This window comes from Diorhabda carinulata, chromosome 12 (genome assembly GCF_026250575.1).
Source record: "Diorhabda carinulata isolate Delta chromosome 12, icDioCari1.1, whole genome shotgun sequence".
In the NCBI taxonomy this organism is placed as follows: Eukaryota; Metazoa; Arthropoda; class Insecta; order Coleoptera; family Chrysomelidae; genus Diorhabda; species Diorhabda carinulata.
The window spans coordinates 13001434-13023071 of record NC_079471.1 but is presented as its reverse complement, the minus strand read 5'-3'; the positions used below and the strand labels follow the sequence as shown (position 1 = coordinate 13023071).

Genomic DNA, 21638 nt, shown 5'->3' with positions numbered 1-21638 from the left:
CTAGCTCACTATTCAACTCAGTTAATTGGCAATGTTGCTGTGAAATATCAATTACTTTATATTTTCCAACAGCATCTATCTGAGCTTTGTCGGGTGTATTCCCAAACATTATGGGAGTATATATTTGTACTGTCAATAAATCCTGTTACTTCAATTTCATTTTCATTTCCTATCTCTGCACGTACGAATAGATTTTTCATATTTAAGTCTTCTTGGGATTAATCACCAATATGTAAATGATCAGTAATTAAGTTGCAACGTTTTAAATCTGTCGACATTTCTTCCATATTTAAATCTTCTTGTAGGTCATCGCTTTGTACTTGTTGATCTATGAGGTCTATTTCTTTATTATTATTCACTGTACTATTCTTCATTTTCTTCCATAGTGAAAAAAACTGGTGTGCTCTAATGGTCCTTCCCAAACTGGAATTACGAAATAATGTAAGGGTGTCTTCTGAGATATTTTGTTCTAAACATATCAGATCAGCTGTGTTTTCATAGATTTTTCATGTTTCTCCAGACCTTGCGCTCTGACCCCCGTTTCAAAATATTTGGAAAATTTTATATTCTCAACATTAAAGGGAACAAGTCCCCAAGTCCTGAAGCCATTCTCAATTATATCTGGAATATTTATCAATTTTCGTATCGTGCTCTCCAAAATTGGGGCGAATAAGTCTTTGGTAATCTTTTGTCCATTGTGTTCCATCCTACAACTATGCACGCTCTTTTTCCTTTCGTGTTTTAATGGACGAAACGTGGCCACATCTAGAGGTTGTAAAATATGTGTTGCGTTTGGGCAGAGAGCTATGAGGATAATTTTAGATTTATTACAAAATTCACTAAGGGCCATCGTTAAGTGAGTATAAAATATATATGTATATATATATATATATACAGGGTGCGGCAGCATAACTTCCTTTTTTAAAAAGTTCGCCATTTAGTCGGTAGATGTCGTAACGGAGTGCTAGTGGTCTCGTTCGAGAGGGGGGACTATAAAGTTTTGTCCCGGCACAGTTCAGTCGCCATCATGCGTTGGAACAGTGAGGAGCGTGCGTTTGCCGTTGAGGTTTACTTTTCGAGCGGATGTTCTGTGATCGCAACCCAGCGCGCCTTTCGGAATCGCTTTAATTTAGCCCCTGTCCCGGACCGGAAATCAATTGTTACGTGGGTCACTACGTTCAGACAAACTGCAAGTGTGACAAGACGAAGAACTGGAGTCCCTCGGCCCATTAGATCACCGGAGAACATTGAGTTAGTTAGAACTTCAGTGTTGCGATCACCACGGCGTTCTGCGCGCAAACATGCGTCTGCCCTTGGACTTTCCGATCGTTCTGTGAGGAGAATACTTCATGATGATCTTCATTTTCATCCATACAAGATGGCAATTGTGCAGGAACTTTCTGAACGTGACTTCAATTCTCGGAGGAACGCGTGTGAGGTTTTTCTGGAAGTCGTTCCTGAGGACGCTATTGTTTTTTTTAGTGATGAAGCCCATTTTCATTTGTGTGGATCCGTAAACAAACAAAACATGCGCTACTGGGCTGATACCAATCCTCGACAATTGCATCAACGGCCTTTGCATTCACCTAAAGTCACAGTGTGGTGTGCAATTTACTCACGTGGAATTATTGGTCCCTGGTTCTTTGAGGAAAATGAAGTCACAGTGACAGTGAATTCGCACCGGTATGTAAACATGTTACAGGAATTTTTTTTCCCACGGCTAGATGAGTTGGACTTAGGGGACACTTGGTTCCAACAAGACGGAGCAACGGCACACACTTCAAGAACATCGATGGCTGTTTTGAGGGAACACTTCCCAGAGCGCCTTATCTCAATTAGGGGCGATTTGGAGTGGCCAGCCCGCTCTCCCGATTTGACCCCTTGTGATTATTTCCTATGGGGTTTTTTGAAATCCCGTGTGTATGTGAACCGTCCAAGGACCCTACAAGATTTGAAGACGAACATCCAGGAAGAAATTGCCAACATAACGCCTGCTATGCTGGCAAGAGTCATGACAAACGCCAGAAATCGGTTTACTCAGTGTATGGAGAATGGGGGACGTCACCTAACTGATTTGATCTTCAAAACTCAGTAAAACAAAACTTTATGTATGTGCCTGTATTATAAAAAACGAATAAAAATTTTCTGATTCATACAATAAGTTTTATTAACTTTTGAAAAAAGGAAGTTATGCTGCCGCACCCTGTATAATAGTATAACAGGAAACAGAACATTTTGAGAAACTGACCAAGGATGTAATATTTTGGCAATGTACTCATAGAAGGTTTCACCAGTCATCCATCCGTTTCCAGACTTCCCGATTCCCCAGTGTTTTGGTACTTTGTCAACAACTGATTTGGGAATTTTTTTATAATTCAAAACTATCATTGGTGGTAAAATTTTACTGGAGGCATTACACGTAACCAAAGTGGTCAGACATTCTTTGTCATCATTGCTTACATATAAGTAAACTGTTCTATCTTCCTTTCTCACCGGAACTTTCTCTCCCTTCGGACTAAGAAAAAAAGCCGTATCATCAGAATTGAATACACGACTAGGATCAAAAGTTACGTCAAGATTGTTTGTAGATTCTAAGTAGGTCCCTACTTCTATAAACCACTGACTATTACGGTTTTCTGTTAGGCTCCTTCTAGCACATGTGAGGTTTTGGGAAATCCTTGCAGACAGTTCTGGATGTCTTCTCAAAAATAACTCATACCATTTGCGACCAGGCTTTTTCCGCTGCAAAATTATTGGGCCTATCTATTTCTTTAACTAGTAACTGAACACTTTCTAACAACTGCATTTTCTTAGCAGGAAATCCACAATTTGTAATCCGAAATAGCCATACAAACAGTAGATCTTCTTCATTCTTTGTCAGCGTCGTTTCTGGTCCACATTTCTTGTGTAAAGACGTTCTACCTTTAACTTTATCTTGCAGAGTCGATCTCGGTATCTCGATTTTGCTAGCTGTTTTAAACGGCTTTCCTAACTGAATAGCGGCAACAGCCTCATTTAAAGCTCCAACTGAATATTTAAAACGTTTTGTCTTTTCCATATTGTGGGATCTAGAAAAAAATCTCCAATTACCGGCACGTAAAAGTTCGTATTATCGGCATAGTTTTTGAATAAATATAAAGCTCTATCTAGTGGGAATATAGGGTGCCGAAAATTGGTATGAAGTATCATAGCTTCATAATGCATTTAATAACCAAATATTAACTACCATCAGTTAAATGCTAAGCCAAAATCGACCTAAATGGAACTCATGCATACAACCAATTATCGGCACTGGTGTCGATGATTCAATTAGCCACTGATTTTCATGTACCAATTATCGGCACCCTTATAATTCTCAAGAACGCTATGAAAAGGCAGTTTTTGATAAAGAAATATCGAAAACAGTAATGTCCAAATATACAAAAGTTAACAGAACGACCATACAGTACTTTATTCAGAAGTTATAACACAATGTAGTTCACCTATTAACACTTGTAACAAGCAACCTAAGATTATACACTCGATAGATCTGCCACTCTGTATAAAAATTTGATGAGAAAGTTCGATCCTAGCGACATCTCTCAAATTGGTTTAGTACCAAGAAAAAAGATTTCTATAATAAAAGATTTGATATAAGGTTCATATCCATGCTAATTTCGCGGCAAATTTAAAAATAACTCGAGTAATTAAATGCTCTAATCAAGTTGTCGCATCAAATTGTGAATGAAACAAAAGTATTATGCAAAATACTTTCATTTTGCTAATATTTCAAATTCAAATATTGTTGTTTACAAGAAAATATCAATACCTGAAATTAAAATGCTATTTAAAAGAAGTATTTTGTAAAATAATTTGGTTTCATTTACAATTTATGTGACAACCAGGTCCAACCACCTAAATTTCACAATTAAATGGTTTATATAAGATATAGGTAGATGGAATATTGAAACACAGGATGATTATTATAATTTTTATTTTGTTTTTGATATTTTATAACTATATCCACAAACAAAAATGTTTTTTACTCACCTGTCACAGTCGAGTGCCCTTCAATATTGATGGTTCATACAGGTTACTCGAGGAGCTAACTACAAATTATATAAATTCATGACTTCAATTCAAATTTATTAATGGTCAGTGTCAATAGTTGTGACTACAACTATTACAATTATATATAAAAATATTGCCATTTTGAATTCATACTTACATACATACAAGGTTCTTCAACAAGGGCTTGAAATAATCACTTCCTTGTGTACAACTTAACAGGTTTTTTTGTTCCCTCTATTGGGCTGTTACCAGTAAAGGTGCTGATAGAGGAACTAGTCCTTGTAATTGATTCTAAAAAATGTCTCAATTAATCTCAATAGAAAAAGGAACTCACTAAGCAAAAATAAACAATTGGCCAACTAGATTATAGAAAATATTCAATGACATTTATCTTTTACCTAAATTATTATTGAATAATCCTTTTGGTTATTAATATGAAATAAAAACATGAAGCCTGTTCCCCAGATGTTATACACATCAATCCATTTCTACCTGCTTATAACTGCCATAAATGGTTGAGTCATGCCCATACCCAAAATGTACAATGATTCAAACAATTTAGCATCTTGATTACATGACTAGAAGAATTAACAGGCAGATTTTTGTGAAAATAATATACTACAATTCATACCTACCTATCAGCCTTTTTGGAGTTGAAAATGAAGATGATTGCCCCTGTGCCCAAAAAATATTATTTTCACATTTTTCGTAACCTACAAACAAAAATGGCAATTTTTTTCCTCTGCATAACTTTTCACTAGGATTCATAAGAGATATATTGTCACAGTAAATATAAGTACTTACTAGGTAAATGTAGAGTTGGCAGTGAAAGTTTTTTTAACCTGCCATTGGGGTTTCTACAAATTGATTCAAAATGAATATCACATATTCTATGTGATGTTAATACTGTATCTGCTATTATTAACTTGGGGTTATTTATTCTTTGCAACCAAATTCTACAAACGTCTTCATTTGTAGGAATGGAATGTCTATAAAAAAGTAAAATCAGGATAAAATCATTCAACATATTTAACCATTCCTAAATTCAATTTAATGAAGTTAGGAAGAAAAGATTTATTCTCGTATAGATATGAACTTGATTTCAATTTAAATATTTTTATGTTGATAAATAGTAAATATTACTCTAACCTTTTCGCTTGCTTATTCGTGCATCCTGGTGCACAGCAGGCCTTTACTTGTTTATTCATATTGACTAAGTAAAACGACAGCACAATTCGCAAGAAATAATAACTTTTAAATGCACAAATATGCAAATAGCTAATAAACAAACAATATCAAACACCTTTCCAAAGATTTTATTAACTTTTGCAAGATGGAAGTTGTTCATTCAATAATTTTGGTTATTTCTCGATGCATGATTGCAACTTAGTTTAAGAATCCAGATTGACAAACATTCAAAAATAAAACACCAAAAAGTAAGCTTTTAGATGTAAACCGATAACATAGATGGCGTTTAAAATCGTCCTGAACTTCTCTTCCAGTGCACAGGCCCTGCAAGCAACACTCGACACGAGAGGTTAGCGGGAATGGACAAATATATTTTTGACAGTTACCACCACGAACTCTGGCTGACGATGACGGTCGGTCGGTTTTGCAGAGGCGTAGATAAAAGTTATCGGAAATGCAATAAATACTTTAATATATTTATCTAGCTATAGAAACCTTATTTTTCGAGATTAAAGAGAAATAGTGCCCATAATTGGTACATTTACCTTAACTGTTTAAAAGGTGAATTGTGTTTTTGAATGATGAGTTTTTATATCCTATTTTAAATTCAATAATCTAAAAAGTTTTGTTTTCTTTTTATCAATTTCTACTAAAAGAAATGCTAATGACCAAAACATCGTAAATGCAATTAAACACAGAATCAGGTTCCCAAAAATAGCGTAAGTACGCATTTGAGATAACATCTTAATCATAACGTAGTTTTGTTGTCACGCCAAAATAACGTAAATACATAACATAAAAAATATCAAAACGCTTAATTACATAATAATTTATGTAGTTATTCGTATTATTTGGTCTTAAAATCTAAGTTCTTCAAGTTTCACATTATTCTAACCATAAATAATGAATTTAAACAAAAAATAGTGTCTTGTAAAATAGGCCAAAGACGCCATAGACGTTAAGTCTGGTCTTGTAAAAAGGTGAGGATATTAGTCTAAGATCCGAACCTGAATCGACCTCCACCGAGCTGATAATATAATAAAACTTATTTTATAATAAATTTAGTATATTAGAAAATATGTATATTAATAATGGGTTGTTTGAAAAAATCCTGTACAGAATATTTTCATATATTATATATTTTCAATTTTTAAAAAATTATTTTTTATTAAATGTTGCAACATCAAGATAATGAGAAAATTTTATACTGGACTTAAAGTGTAAAACATATAGAATATGCAGACGTAGAGTTGTCTATTATTTACCTGGACGAACCTGGTTTGCCAAGTATAAACAGATATGTCGATGTCAGATTCTTTCATTCGATGGGATAATAGAAAAAATTTTATACCAGCATCAGCCCTGTTTTATTGTGTACACGTTGATGGAGGGTTGTCTGCAAAAAACTCGGTCCTGATAGAATTTTGCGAATTTTAAAAATTCAAATGTGGAAAGGTGTGTCAGAAAGATCCGAGGTAAGTATAGTGTGAATAATAAAGGAAAACATTGCAGTCATATCTAACGGGACCCTAAATATAAGAAATATAAGAACAATATATGTAAATTCTCTGTGGTACGCTGTATGTGCTAAGTTAAACCCTGTAAACTACGGTTGGCATGTAGATAGTTTTTGTAAAACCAACAGAGTTCGAGGGAGTTCAACCTCCTTTGTAATTTTTGCACATTTATAGTTGTATTTATGTTTTTTTGATATTTCATGGTTCGTTAATGCAGTTCTATTTTTTTATCGTTTTGAGACATCTTATTTTCTAAATATTGTGATGTATGACCTCTGTAGACAGCGTCCATTTAGTACAAAGCACTTGATATATAATATTATTACTTCTTTTGTTTTTTGGTGTTTTAAATTTTAATTTAGTGAAATATTTGGATAGTGTATCATGTCCTTTATGACTTATAATATCATATTTATTGAAATAATTTGATAATTGTTGGGAAAGTCCTTGTACATAATGTAAGGAAAAATGTTTTATGTATTGATGTTTCGTTTGTTTTGTTTTTTAATTGATTGTAGTATCTGTTTATCCTTGTCTTGAATGTGTGATTTATCAATTTTCTGGATAATTATTTTCATTCAATGCAGTTCCTGCTCTTTGAATAGCTAACCGTCTAAATTCAGGATTTGATAGTTGGATAGATCTATCAGTCAAACTCATTATTAGTGACATAGGATGACAAGAATTGAAGTTTAAATATCTTGAGGACCAAGTTGGTTTCGTATACCATTCTGTTCTTATGTTATTGTTAGTTTTATATAATGTGACATTAAGAAAATTGATTTTATTATTTTGTTCGATTTCTATTGTGAATTGAAGTTTTTTATAAGAAGAATTGAATTTTTTATTTGTTTTCAATTTTATTCTTTAGAACGGCAGTAATGCAATCATACTTATCCAAATATAAAATATATAAAATTCAATTCTTATAATAAAAAACATTGGAAATCGAAGGAAATAATAGAATCAGTTTTTGTCACATTATATAAAATTAACAATAACATAAAAACGGAATGGTATACGAAACCAACTTGGTCATCAAGATATTTGAGCTTCAATTCATGTCATCCAATGTGTCACAAAAAAGATCAGTGATAATGGCTAATAAATCTTTCCAACTATGAAATCCTGAATTTAGATGCTGAGCTATTCAAAAAGCAAAAACTGCATTGAAAGAAAATAAGTATTCGGAAAAAATTATAAACAATGTCTGTACTTAGTGATTCGCCCTCGTAGTTTATACAAATACAGTCACTTTTGGTTGCCTAATAGTAGGCGACCTATGATTTCAATGCCACTGAAGAATCTCTGTAGACACACGCATGTGAAGAGACATTATATTGTTTTTCTTTCATACATAACTCTATTTCATACCGTATTGTTTTGTTACATATAAATCAAGTTAAATTGAATAAAGTATTTTGTTTTGTCAAACAGCGAATCACTGCAATCATACACCGTTACATCATCAATTAAAAAACAGAACAGAAACGAAACATCAAAACAAAAACATTTTTCATTACCATATGTACAAGGACTTTCCCAACAACTATGAAATTATTTTAATAAATATGATACTAGTTTTAATTCATAAAGGACATAATACGTTATCCAAATACTTCACTAAATTGAAATCTAAAACAACAGAAAAGAAAAGATATTATAAGTGCCTTGTACTAATTGTGACGCTGTCTACATGGGGCAGACCTCTCAATATTTAGAAAATAGATAAAATTTTTACTTTTAGTCCATTTTCTAAATACAAAATAGACCTCTCAATACTTAGAAAATAGACTAAAAGGTCATCAATAGGTTGGTGTTTCATTGCCACGTTCCCAATAAGAAACCGCTCATATTGTATATTGCTCGCAAATACTTCTTTAGAATTCATATATATATATATATATATATATATATATATATTTCTTTGACTTAATGTATATTTTTATTGAGTTCTTTCTTAGGTTTAAGTCGATTGCAATAATGTTAAAATTGCTAGACATTTTATTTGAAGTTTCGGTTTTTTTTAGACTTTTCGAAATTAAAATTATATTTTGAAACATAAAACAAGAAATAAAATTGTATCTAACTCACGTGAGATGACGTACTGTGACGAATTACACGAATTAGCGCTATTGCAACAAGCATAAAAAGGGTGGATACCCATCACAACATATTGTTGGACTGTGAGAGTAAGTACATCACATTATTTTATATATTTTCGTAGCTAATACTATTAGCTTAAGAGTTTACTAAAATACAATTTCGTGTACAGTTTTTTTGCTATTTAATTGCGATTGCAGGTGTAGGTAGCGACTCTGTCGATATCTTTGTTTACGAATATATATGATTTTCAAACATTAAGTATACAGTTGATTTTTCTATCTCTACCAACTCTTTAAAAATGACCTAAAATGAAGCTAATTGATGTCTATTATCATTTGATATTGATCAATGTCTTATGATATCTGTGGACGTCAATTTATGTCGATTCATGTCATTGAGCTGATTTAACAAATGGAATCACATTTTGGTTAATTAAAGTTAAAGTTAAAGTTTTTTAATCATTTTACTAACTAGCGATACAATAAAAGGCCTCATAACACTAGCTATAAATGGTATATTTTTTGAAAATATCTTGCTTAAATATGATGGAGACATTGCATAATCATCCGTCAGTTGATTAAATGAACTATCCAATCTTATTTTATTCAAACAAAACAATAAATGATGTTTGGAAATATTAACTTTATCTTTTATTATATCAGTCAAATAGTAACACTTCCTTAGAACACCAATGTATAGTCGAGACCTTTTCTCAATTTTTTTAATCACATTCAATATGGTCTTTTTGCTTCACAGATTTATTCGCTGTTAGTTCACACAAGTTTCAGGTACGTTCTCTCCAACTATTTTAAAATCTGAAAAATTAACAGTATTATGCTCATAATAATAATAACTGCATACTTGTTTCAAGCTGTGATCTGTTTGTTTTGTTTGTTACTTGCCTGAACTTGTATTAGAAGTATCCTGGACAGATGAACTTAAAGTATTACTTTATTCTGGTTCATTTAAACACTGTGATTATTGATATCCTTTGTTTTTTCAACATATATGATCGTTCCTTATAGCTGCACGTCCGCTTCCTTCTATCTTCTTGGCATTTGAACTTTGTTGGTATACAACTTAAACTCATGCACACTTTAGAGACTACCCATAACATGATACTCTGTAAAATTATTCAAATCGTTTGGCAACTAAAAAAATAAGAAGAGTATGAATTATTATATTTTATAAAACGAAAATAATATTTTAACTCAAATAAATCATAAAACCCTATTCAAGTCATAACATTTTATAGGTTATGTGTGGTATATTATATTTGCTAAATTCATTTCTTTTACTATACATTTATAAATAGATATATCAAGTTGTATTTAATACTTACATCAAAATAATCTTCACAGAAATAAATTGTGGAATTAGTTGATAAAGTAAGAGCATCTTGCTCCTTGTCATTTTTAACCACTTTCTTCGTATTTCTTTATTCTTTGGAACGTATATGAATAATTTGTATGGCGTTTTTATCGTTGAACTTTCACATTGAGGCACTCTACAGTAGTTATAATACGAAGGAATTCATTATTTATTGAAAAACACAATTGACTGTCATAAACAAACACAGCTGCTTCGCGTGGTGTGACGTCATTTAAGACAATCTTGGCCTTCTTCGCGATCAATTTCAAATTCATTTCTAAAAACTTAAAATACTAACGTAAAAAACCTATTTTTCTTAAAATAATATATTTTTGGGGTGAAATATTTGTTAAGCTATAGTTTTAAACTAATTTCCAAATTTTGTCAACTACCCTATTATGTTCGCACATTTGCTTTGCCATAATTTGTTGCACGTACCTTGTTTCATAAAACTCTAAAATTTGCAAGATTTCATTTGTTATCCCGTATAAAAGCTATTGGTTAATATTAAACTAAATCCATTTCACGATATTTGGAAGAGTATTTAGATCCTTTGATAAATGACAGAACTGAATGGTATACGGATCAACATTTTTCTGATCGTACCGATTTTTAATAATTACACTAAGGGTTAGGTTACGTTATTTACTATATTCTATTGGTTGGTAGAAACGGAATAACTCATAACAAACTACTGATTATTTACAAAAAAGCTCTGGAAACAATTTTGTGTATAACACAAATAAAACGAAGGTTTGTTATATACAATATAGCCGTTTCGAGTCACGTGAATCGAAATGACCTTTTAATCATAGATAACAATAAAGTGGAGTAATATTTATGTTAAGAAATACATACAAAGAAATAACCCTCCAATTAATCTCATTACTTTTCGAAATAATCAGATCATATCGAGTTGACCCTATCATAGTTTTCGAATAATCGTAATATGCATTTTTCATTGGGATGATAGTTAAAAGAAGAAGACCACAACCTGACTTCCAAATGTCATTGCTTCCAAAACAAATTTATCGGGAATAAGTTGTATATTAACATGTCAAAAATAAATGTGTCTAAATGGGCCAAAGATAATGTAGTTGCTATTGTAGTAATACCTTTAATTATCGGAGTTCATTGGGGATGGCGTAAACTCCAAGATGTTCCTTATTTAGTTGAACCATCAGAAAAAAGAGAAGAAATGCCAATCTTTAGTGTGAGTATTTTTACTTATTTATCTGAATTGGTTTAAAATGAATCTGCAAGCTTTAGCTGTTTATAAGATAATAATAATACATTAAATACTTTCAAGCTGCGATTCAATGGTTATAGTCGATTTTAATTATTTTAGGATAAATAATTTTTCAATTTTATTTTGTTCAAATTGTTAAATTCGGATCATCGATGCTAGATTTTTATATTAATATTTGGTACTGGAAACATAGGAGGTTCTAAAATTGCCTACTAATGACAAAAAAATGTAGTTATTTTCATGGCTCTCATCACCACATTAACATGGTCTGATTTTAAAAGGACATTAGTACAAGAGACATTTAATTTATAAGATATTGCCCTATTCAGTAATACCCATTATTTGTGTTTTGCTAGTGTTGATAGATTAATTCAGTGAAAGCATTTTAATTACATATCAGATATTCAGAAAATTTTTTTTTCATGAAATTCATTTATTTTAAAATAATATATTCTACACGATGATATTTGTCGTACTTTTTCAGAGGTGAGTAGAGATAATCCCATTCTGTAAGATATTTCACTAGCATTTGTTATTTATAAAATTTGGTTATTCAAGCCAGGACTGATTTGTTTATGACATATTACTAGTTACTAATGTTACTCACTAGTAGCACCATCTGTTATGTTTCATTGAAGAACATTGGTAGTGGCTTAAAGGGTCTAGTTAGTAGTGCACATTAGTAATTAGTTTCAAATATGTAGAAGAATTACTTAGATTTAAAAGAAACTGAACAAATGTTTGTATTTGTTTGTTTGTTTTGAATTTATCAGTTGATTTAAAAAAAATAGCACCACTGATAATTCAGTTCTAAAACTTTTTTTACTCTTGTAATTTTTCATAAATTTTTGGAACAGTCGAATAGAAAAGTTGCCATAATGTCAAGAGTTGGCTGTGAATTTATAGATCAAATTTGGAAAAAATGTGCAATTCCATTCTTCTAGTAATTAAATTGTTATGATTTTTTTTTTAAAAGTGGAAAATTCTCATTTAGCGAACAAGTTTTTTGTGAAGGAAAGTGTAGAAGAAGTGTGTAAGAGTATTGAGAAGGTTCCTCACAGAGAAACATTTTCTATTGAAAGACAGGCTCGAGAAAAAGGAATGTTTTATAGTGTTAATCAAGAATGCCCTATTCAAATGAATATGTGTGGTGAAGAACTTAGAACTTTATCTAGCCAGAGTGGCTTATCAAGATCATATGTACCCCGAACTATTAGACTCCATTCACATCTTGCCCAATTCAAGACTTGGTTTAACGAGTGAATTTTTGTCTATTTTTTGTCAGAATATTCACACTCAAAAGAAAACTTTCTTTACTTATGAGACCTTCTTAATTTGTAGAGGTATTACACATGTACATAAATATCATCAGAAGAAAACCATCGACATTTTCAATGTTAGTTTAAGATTAATGTTTAGGTTGGCCTTATTGACCATTATTTGCTTTGACTAGTTATTTACCAAAGTGACTAACTGGTGAAACTTATTTAGAGTTTCTCAAAATCCTCTTTTGGGTGTATTTCACGATTTGCCAATATAATTGAGATTGGAACATTGGTTTATGCATGATAAAGCATAATTTAAGAGACATTTTAAACTGCCAATATCCAAATAAGTGGATTGGATGAGAAAATAATTGTCCTCCCCGCTCACCTGACCTTAATAAATGTTATTACTTTTTTGGGAGGCGTCAAAGGAATCTATTTATTTTTCTTCAGTTAATTTCAGATAAGAATTGTATCATCACATTATAGACAAATGGAATTTAATGGAAAATGATTATCAGCTACTGCTATAATCGACTTCAATTTTTGGTGAAGAATGTCTAGAAGAAAATCATTTTCAGCAATTTATTTAAATTATGAATGTTCATGATCTTGCTACAATATTATTGATTGGTTCAATCTGAAATAAAATTCATATCTAACGCTATGTGCAAATAATTTTTTTTCAACCAACTAAAATTACGTGAGTAAAAAAATATTAGAATTAAATTATCCATGGTTAGGGGAAAAATATACTGCAGGATGATTGCATGATTTTGATAGGAGAAAGGTTGGATAATGTGCACAGAGTGGTTCAAACTATTCATCGAGTTAACACGGAAAGAATAAAAAAGTGGTACCATAGGCTCAGCTACAGAAGACATAAGAAACAAAGTATAGCTACACAACCTTATGAGAAGAAAAAACTTTTTCTAAATTACAGAAATCTTGAAGAGTCTACTCTAAAAAGAGAAAATAGAGCATTAAAACCGACTAGCAGAATTGAGAAAGGTCTCATGACTTAGAGGTAGAGCATTATCCTGCCTTTGAAGACTGTTTTCCAGTTCACTTTTATTAAAACCAAAGTCTTGCAACAGCACTTCAGCAAGAGTTATTTTTAATTCAACCTCGTTGACACTAAGTTTACTTTAAGGTGATGAGGCTTTTGTTGCATCAACGTATCTTTCTAAATATGTTAATGAGATGCTTATTCGATTTCAAAATCATATCAGGGTCTTTGAACTGTTTCGTGGTAATATCGTATTAAAAATTGTGTTTAGATTATAAACTTTAAATTCGGTGTATAAGATCAGAATTTTACAATTAACTTGTTATTTATATATATAAATAAAATATCGACCAGTTTTTACGGTGTTGTGAATAGTAAAAGAATCTGGTTTTCACCAGTGGCGGACCATTAACACAGTTTTGTCCAGTGAGAAGTAATTTCAGAAACTGTAAGTTCACCTTACTATATTGTTCTCCAAGTTATCTAAACTTAGTGAATTACACATCATAAACACAGTCAATTCGATTAGTACTTCACCTATAAAAGCAGCAAACCAATTTCGCATGCTACTATTTACAAATACCGGCCAGGGACGTATTCCAAATTCCGGCCAAATAAAATCAAATTTTAATGATGTCTTCAATCAATAATACACAGTCAGACACTCCTACAAAAGCTATTCATCAGCAGTTAACCAAGCTGTTTTTCCAAGCAAACAACAAGCAATCGTTTTTTCCGCTATCAACAATGCCAAATTACAGGATTACCTTATCCCATTAGGATCAATCATTCAACCAAAAAATATTATTTTTTCATCAAGGCTTTCGAACAATCGTGTCTGTATGTACTTGGCAAACAAATCAGTTGTTGACAACTTCATGAACAATTATGGCTCCATAACCGTCAACGGCGAAAAACTAGTAGCTCGTCGACTCATAACTCCGGCTGATAGAATTATACTTTCCAATGTAAGTCCAACCATCCCTCGTCAACTGCTAACAGATGAAATATTAAAATTAGGTCTAAATCCAGTTTCTCCCATGACGTTTCTAAGAATCGGTGCAACATTACCTGAGTATAGTCACATCATAAGCTTCAGAAGACAGATTTACGTAAGCCCTTATACGCAACAGCTTCCAGACTCCATACTGATTGAATTCGAACAAACCAGCTACCGAGTATTCCTCCAAAAAGATGGACTAACATGCTACAAATGCAAAACTGATGGTCATATAGCCTCACAATGTATCAATAGCTCCAGCCAATCAGAACCTAATACATATAGTTCAACATCAAATATTCAACCGCTTTCGACTTCCCAAACTCTTCTTACAACCCCAATCCAAACTCTTCCACCATCTTCGTCAACAAATAACATCAATACACAAAAATTGACTTCTTATCCAACAACAGAAGACTCTTCACTTAGTCAAGAGACGCCCGCAACTTCAACGAATATGAAAGCAGAAACGGATGCAACAGATATTCCCAAAATCACAAACAAAAGGCCTATGGAAGACACCCCCACACCCGATAGCGATAATCGAAAATCGAGCAAGAAACAATCAACAATATCCTGCAAAGAGTTCATCGAAAATCATTCGCCACCTTTCATTCTGGACTACGACCAATTAATTGTTCTACTAGATAATGTAACCGGCTCACTCCAACCTGTAAATATAGCTCTAGATTTCACTTCTGACCTCCTTGCGCTTACTACTATGTTAACCGAAGTATATCCCTACATAAATGACAAGACAACAAAAACGAGAATCACCAAACTTAAAAAAAAGATATTTGATCATCTTGGCCAAGACTTAATTGACTCTGAATCTGATTCATCTACTAACAACTGATTTGTCGCACATAACCCTCTCAAATTAGTCCAAAATTCAACTCAATTCTTCAATGGAACATAGATGGTTTCTATCATCGACTTGGTATGGTACAAGTTATTATTAAAGAATACTCCCCGGACATCATATGCCTTCAAGAATCCAATCTTAAACCAGATAGCAGCTATTCAAACAGTCAATTTCAATTCTTCTCCAAAACTCGTAATAATACCAAACGTGCTAGTGGAGGAGTGGTAACTTTAATAAGCAAATCTTTACAAGCAGATCACTTCCATGTAAACTCAGATATCGAAGCCCTTGTAGTAAAACTCACCAGCCATAAAACCTCTTACATCTGTAATATATACATTGCTCCCGACTCCACAATAGAATACAAAGACTTAGAAAACTTACTAAATCAGATACCAAGTCCAAGAATCATTATTGGAGATTTTAATGCACATAACATAACCTGGGGCAGTAAATCGACAAACTCAAGAGGTCACATACTAGAGAAACTCATTGCCGACATTCCACTGAATTTTCTGAATGATGGAAGCCATACTAGGTTCAACATATCCACCGGAGAAACTTCTGCTATCGACTTAAGTCTCTGCGACCCAGCACTTTCTGCCAATCTATCATGGGAGGCTCTCTCGTACTCCTATGGAAGCGATCACTTTCCAATTATTATCGAAAATCGCACTTCTCCAGGAAAATGTTCACCAAAATACTCACCTAAATGGAGAATAAACTCTGCAGATTGGACATCCTTCAGTAACCAGATTGAGCTAAACCTGGATAGCTTCGATAATACCAACGATGTCCAGAAATGTGTATTGAACTTCAATAAAATCATCTTGGATAGTGCCAGCCAGCACATTGGCCAAACAAAAGATATAAAAGGCCATACTCCAGTCCCCTGGTGGAATCAAGATTGCGAAAAAGCTATCAGGGAAGCAAAAGCAGCGTTGAACAAGTACAGGAAACACAAAACTCTCCAAAATCGCGTAGAGTTGAAAAAATACAAAGCAAAGGCACAACTTGTGATCAAACAATCCAAGAAAAAATCTTGGCAGGAATATGTTTCTGGAATAAACTCCTCCACTCCAATAAATCAAGTCTGGACCAAAATAAGAAAAATGAATGGACATAGTTCAAAAAGCACTATCCGTAGCATTAAACACAATGATCGTTACTACTCATCCACAATAGATATAGCCAATATTTTGGGCCAATCCTACCAAGAACAATCGTCTACTTCAAATTTCACACGCGACTTTCTCAATTACAAGACTCAAATCGAACAAACTCCCATCAGTTTTGAAGATACACTGGATAACCCTTTAAACCTTCCTATTACTATAGAAGAACTTGACAGCTCCTTAGAAAAAATGAAAAACTCGAGCCCAGGCCCAGACAATATTCCAGTCATATTTCTCAAATATCTACCACATTCAGCAAACACGGCATCTACTGAAGCTTTTCAACAAGATATGGGAAGATAAAGTATTCCCTTCTTTATGGTCTGAAGCTATTACTCTACCATTTTTGAAATCTAAAAAGCCCAAACAAGAAGCCAACTCGTACAGACCTATATCACTAACTTGCTCAATGGGAAAACTACTAGAGAAAATTGTCAACCAAAGACTCATGTGGCATCTCGAAACTTCTAACCTCTTAATCAAGGAACAAACTGGTTTTAGACCAAACTGCTCAACTCTTGACAATATTGTGGATTTGGAAAGTGAGATCAACGAGGCTTTTGCCACCAAACAGGTATGCGTAGCCATTTTCTTCGATATCTCAAAAGCATTTGGTACCTGCTGGACTCCAAACATTCTGATGCAACTACGAAGATGGAATATCACAGGAAATTGCCTAGCTTTCATCAACAACTTCCTTGCCAACAGAACATTCAAGGTTCGGGTTGACGACGTACTATCTGATGCTTACCGCCAAGCAAATGGAACCCCACAAGGCTCAGTTATCAGCCCTACTTTATTTCTGACTGCCATCAACAACATACTCAATAATCTGAAAAAACCACTGAAAGCAAGAATCTTCGCAGATGACCTAGTAGTTTACATAAAAGGAAAAAATATAAATACAATATCTCTATTTATTCAACAATTCATCACAAATTTGGAACTATGGTCACGTCAATCCGGCTTCAGGTTTTCTGTTACCAAAACAACAGGTGTGGTATTTAGCAGAAATCGTTCATATACTATCCCAAAATTGAAACTTTATAACCAAAATATCAACTTTAAATCATCAGCAAAATTTCTAGGAATGATCTTTGACCATAAGCTTACCTGGAAAGATCACATAGAGAAGTTAGTTCAAACATGTATGAAGCGGCTTAATATAATGAAAAGTCTAGCAAATATAAATTGGGGATCTGACCAAACAACGCTACTACTTATATATAAAACGCTGATTAGGTCTAAAATAGACTACGGTTCCATAGCATATGCATCTGCCAGAAAAACTGTACTTCGCAAACTCGATGTTATCCATAATACAGCATTAAAAACAGCTTCAGGCTCGTTTACAACATCCCCTAATACCAGCATTCGAAGTCTTCTTGGTGAACCATCATTAAGCTACAGACGCTCTATATTGAGCTTGAATTACGCGGCTGCTATATCCACTAATGCTGGAAAACCAGTTTACAATAAGACATTCAACAACATATATAGAGATCTTTTTGACAAAAAACCGCATCTATCTAAGCCATTCTATGCCAGAGTTAGAGATCTTCTTCAGAAATTTAACTTAGAACTCCCAACAATGTTTCCATCCACTGTCGAACATCCAGCTCCGTGGACAATCTCTACCCCTCGCTGCCATACTAACTTGACCGGGTTTGATAGGGATACAAATCGCCATGAAATCTTTGCAGAATTCAACAGGATACTGCATAACTACATTGACTTCAACATAGTCTACACGGATGCTTCGAAATCGGAGGCAGGAGTGGGCGCTGCAGTAGTGACCGCAACTGAATCTTACAACATAAAATTCTCCCCTCACACTAGCATATTTACGGCAGAACTCTATGCTATCTTTCATGCCCTCAAAGTAACTACCTCCTTCCTAAATCCCAAAACCCTAATTTTAACTGATTCCTTAAGTAGCATTCATTCCTTGAAACATCTCTATCCCAAGCATCCAATACTACAATCAACCAAATCACTGCTTCACAATATCCAGAACGACAAGAAATCTGTCGATTTCATTTGGATTCCTGCTCACATTAGCATCAGAGGCAACGAAGAGGCGGACCTATGTGCGCGTAACGCAATCGTAAACGTTAATGCTGAACTCATAACAAAGAGCGTGGTGAGTGACGTGAGAACACTTATTCGGGAAAAAGTTCACAACCACTGGCAACAAGACTGGCAGCGATCGCAAGACAAACTTCGCGAATTTAAATCAACAGTGACACTGTGGAAGTATCCAAAAATAACACGCAGAGCACAAGTGATTATTACTAGACTTAGAATAGGGCATTGCAAATTTACGCACACTTATCTTTTCAATAATGACAATGCTCCTATATGTGATTCATATCAAGAACACTTAACAGTGAAACATGTCCTGATCAATTGCACTAAGTTCGACACGTACCGGCTAAAATATAGACTACCCACAGACTTAAATATACTCTTAGGTGTAAACTGCCCAGTTGATAAATTGTTGGGATTCCTAAAGGACATTAATCTACTAAACAAAATCTAATATTGTATATTGTTGTATATTATTATACACCCCGCTAATCACCTTGGGTGGAAGCGGTTTAGCTTGAAATAAAAAAAAAAAATATGTTAATTTTTGTTTAAAAATGTCTATTTTTCCAATAAGTTATTCCTCTTTTCTCGATGTCTGTCATTTTCCAACTAATTTGTTTCGCAGCGATAAGAACACTTATTTGCAAAATATCTAATATTGACACAATCAATCGAAGTTATCTGTACATCAAATAAGAAACACTCTCTCAAAAATTGTACATAGTGATCTAATATTTAAAATCATATGCTTAAATTTTAAAAATTATATTTCTATCAACTTTTGTTTGAATTGTATTCAAGCTTATAATCTAAATCGTAAGCTTTTCCATTTTCGAATTTGAGTAAAAAGTATCTATGACCTGTAGGTTGGTAATTTTAATATTGAAATATAAGCTCGTATTAAAAATCATAAGCTTTTTTGGTTTTGGAAATTGAATAAAAGTTACCTAGTGTAGTTTTTAATAACTTCAATATTGATTGAATTGTGTAAGATAAATTTTTTTTATTTGAATTATGTCATTTACACTCCACCCCGTACAACTATATAAAAAAAGATGAGACCATTTGTATGTTTAAAAAGTTAGTATAAGCTACAACTGTAACACTATTGTATCGAACAATGTCAGGATAGTTTATTTGTAGTTGTAGTAAATATAGTTTTTAAAAAGGACTTTTTCTTTATCAATCAGATATTTCGCGCAGTCAGTAGGATTGTTCAGGTCGTGTGTGCGTATCGAACGTTCGTTTTGACGATTTACCGAGACAATCGAATGTTGTCGTTAGTAATGAAAAAATCTGCCTGAGTGCAGTCTATTTTAGTACAGAAGACATAATCAAACTCTAAACATAAATCAAATTTTAAACACACCAAAGATAGTAATAAGATAGATAGTAATAATCAGAAAAGCCCAATAGTTTCCAGAACATTTATCTTTTGAATTTAATAGTATGTATGTAAAATTAAAGAAAATGCTAGAACTGTAATAAAAATTCATCCTTGTAATACCTGGTTTGAATTAAAGAACGTCTGCCTGAATAGAGATCTCGTAATGTCCAAGGAAAATTCAAACAAATTTTCCCAATCATTTTACGATAGATGTCTACATATTTTAAATTTAATTTGTAGTTATGTCAATCTCCACAAAAATAGGGAGGCTGCTAGATTACTTAAAAACACATTATATCAAAATTTAGCTCTAAAAACCTTTTTATTTGGGTTAAGAGAACAAAAATTGTTGCAGACAATTTTTCAAAAATAATAACAGATCGAATCATCCACCATTACATAACAATTTTCCTCAAAATTCTCAAGTCTCAGAACAAACGAGAAAGAACTTTTAGCACTAGCATGGGCAACCAAATACTTCAGATCGTACTTATACGGTAGACGATCTAACATTGTAACTGACCACAAACCACTAGTCTGGTTAAAGTCTTTCAAAGAATCGAATTCAAAACGTTCACGTTGGAAAATAAAACTAGAAGAGTTTCACTTGAGATAATTCATCTATCCGGGAAATAAATAGTAATGTCTCTCAAGAATTGAAACAACGCGTAAGATTCGCAACTATTTTGGAATGACAACTATTTTTCGAAAAACATTTATGAAATTTTTGGAGACACTAGTAATTATTATAATTAACCCAATCCTAATCGACGATACCCTTGATACATCTCCACCTTTAACGAGAGAACGAGATGAACCTAGCATAGTTAGTGTGAGAGATGTTTTGGACCATTTATCTATAATTTTAAATGTTGACGACGCATTTGCACTACACCAAAATAGGTATATAGTCTTAAAACAACAATTAACACGAAATGTAGAACCATGACAACGGCAAAACGAGGTAAAATTAAAACCAGTAAAATAAAAATAGAAGAACTCCCAAACAATTTTAATACAGTTATTTTTATAGAAAACTAGCTGACCCGACAGACTTCGTCCTGTCAAAAAGATTTGTAATGTGACAGTTTTTGTGCCTACGTATTTTAAAAAATTCTCCTGAACAGAACCGTCACCCTGGTGATAGGGCGTTGTGAATAAAAAATAATTAAATAAAACATATATAAGGATTTAAAAGTAATCGCTTTATTGTTAATCATGTGAATCATAAATAATTATTATTATTATCATTGTAGTGCTTTGTGGTATACGATGTTTTTTGTTTGATTACCTGGCGCATAGATAAACAAATCTGATGGTTTTCCAACACGGGAACAGGCAACATACAATTGACCATGTGAGAAA

General features: G+C 33.0%; 1 protein-coding gene and 1 long non-coding RNA gene across 3 annotated transcripts; both read right to left on the bottom strand.

Moving 5' to 3' along the window:
• Positions 1–4029: 4029 nt before the first annotated feature.
• LOC130899844 (uncharacterized) lies at positions 4030–5410 on the bottom strand. Of its 2 annotated transcripts, XM_057809999.1 has the most exons (5): positions 5200–5410; positions 4855–5039; positions 4686–4763; positions 4208–4341; positions 4030–4088 (listed from the first exon to the last, which is right to left on the bottom strand). In XM_057809999.1, the coding sequence occupies exons 1-4, from the start codon at positions 5256–5258 to the stop codon at positions 4244–4246; spliced, it is 420 nt and encodes a 139-aa protein (XP_057665982.1). In that variant the 5' UTR covers positions 5259–5410; the 3' UTR covers positions 4030–4088; positions 4208–4243. The 2 variants fall into 2 exon arrangements, 1 of the variants encoding a protein (XP_057665982.1); XR_009060101.1 differs by lacking the exon at positions 4030–4088 and having other exon boundaries at positions 4241–4341; positions 4449–4763.
• Positions 5411–9769: 4359 nt separating this feature from the next.
• Positions 9770–10794, bottom strand: LOC130899845 (uncharacterized). The gene is made up of 3 exons (XR_009060102.1): positions 10671–10794; positions 10204–10516; positions 9770–10012 (listed from the first exon to the last, which is right to left on the bottom strand). It is a non-coding gene; the product is annotated as an uncharacterized LOC130899845 (long non-coding RNA).
• Between the last annotated feature and the right edge of the window lie 10844 nt (positions 10795–21638).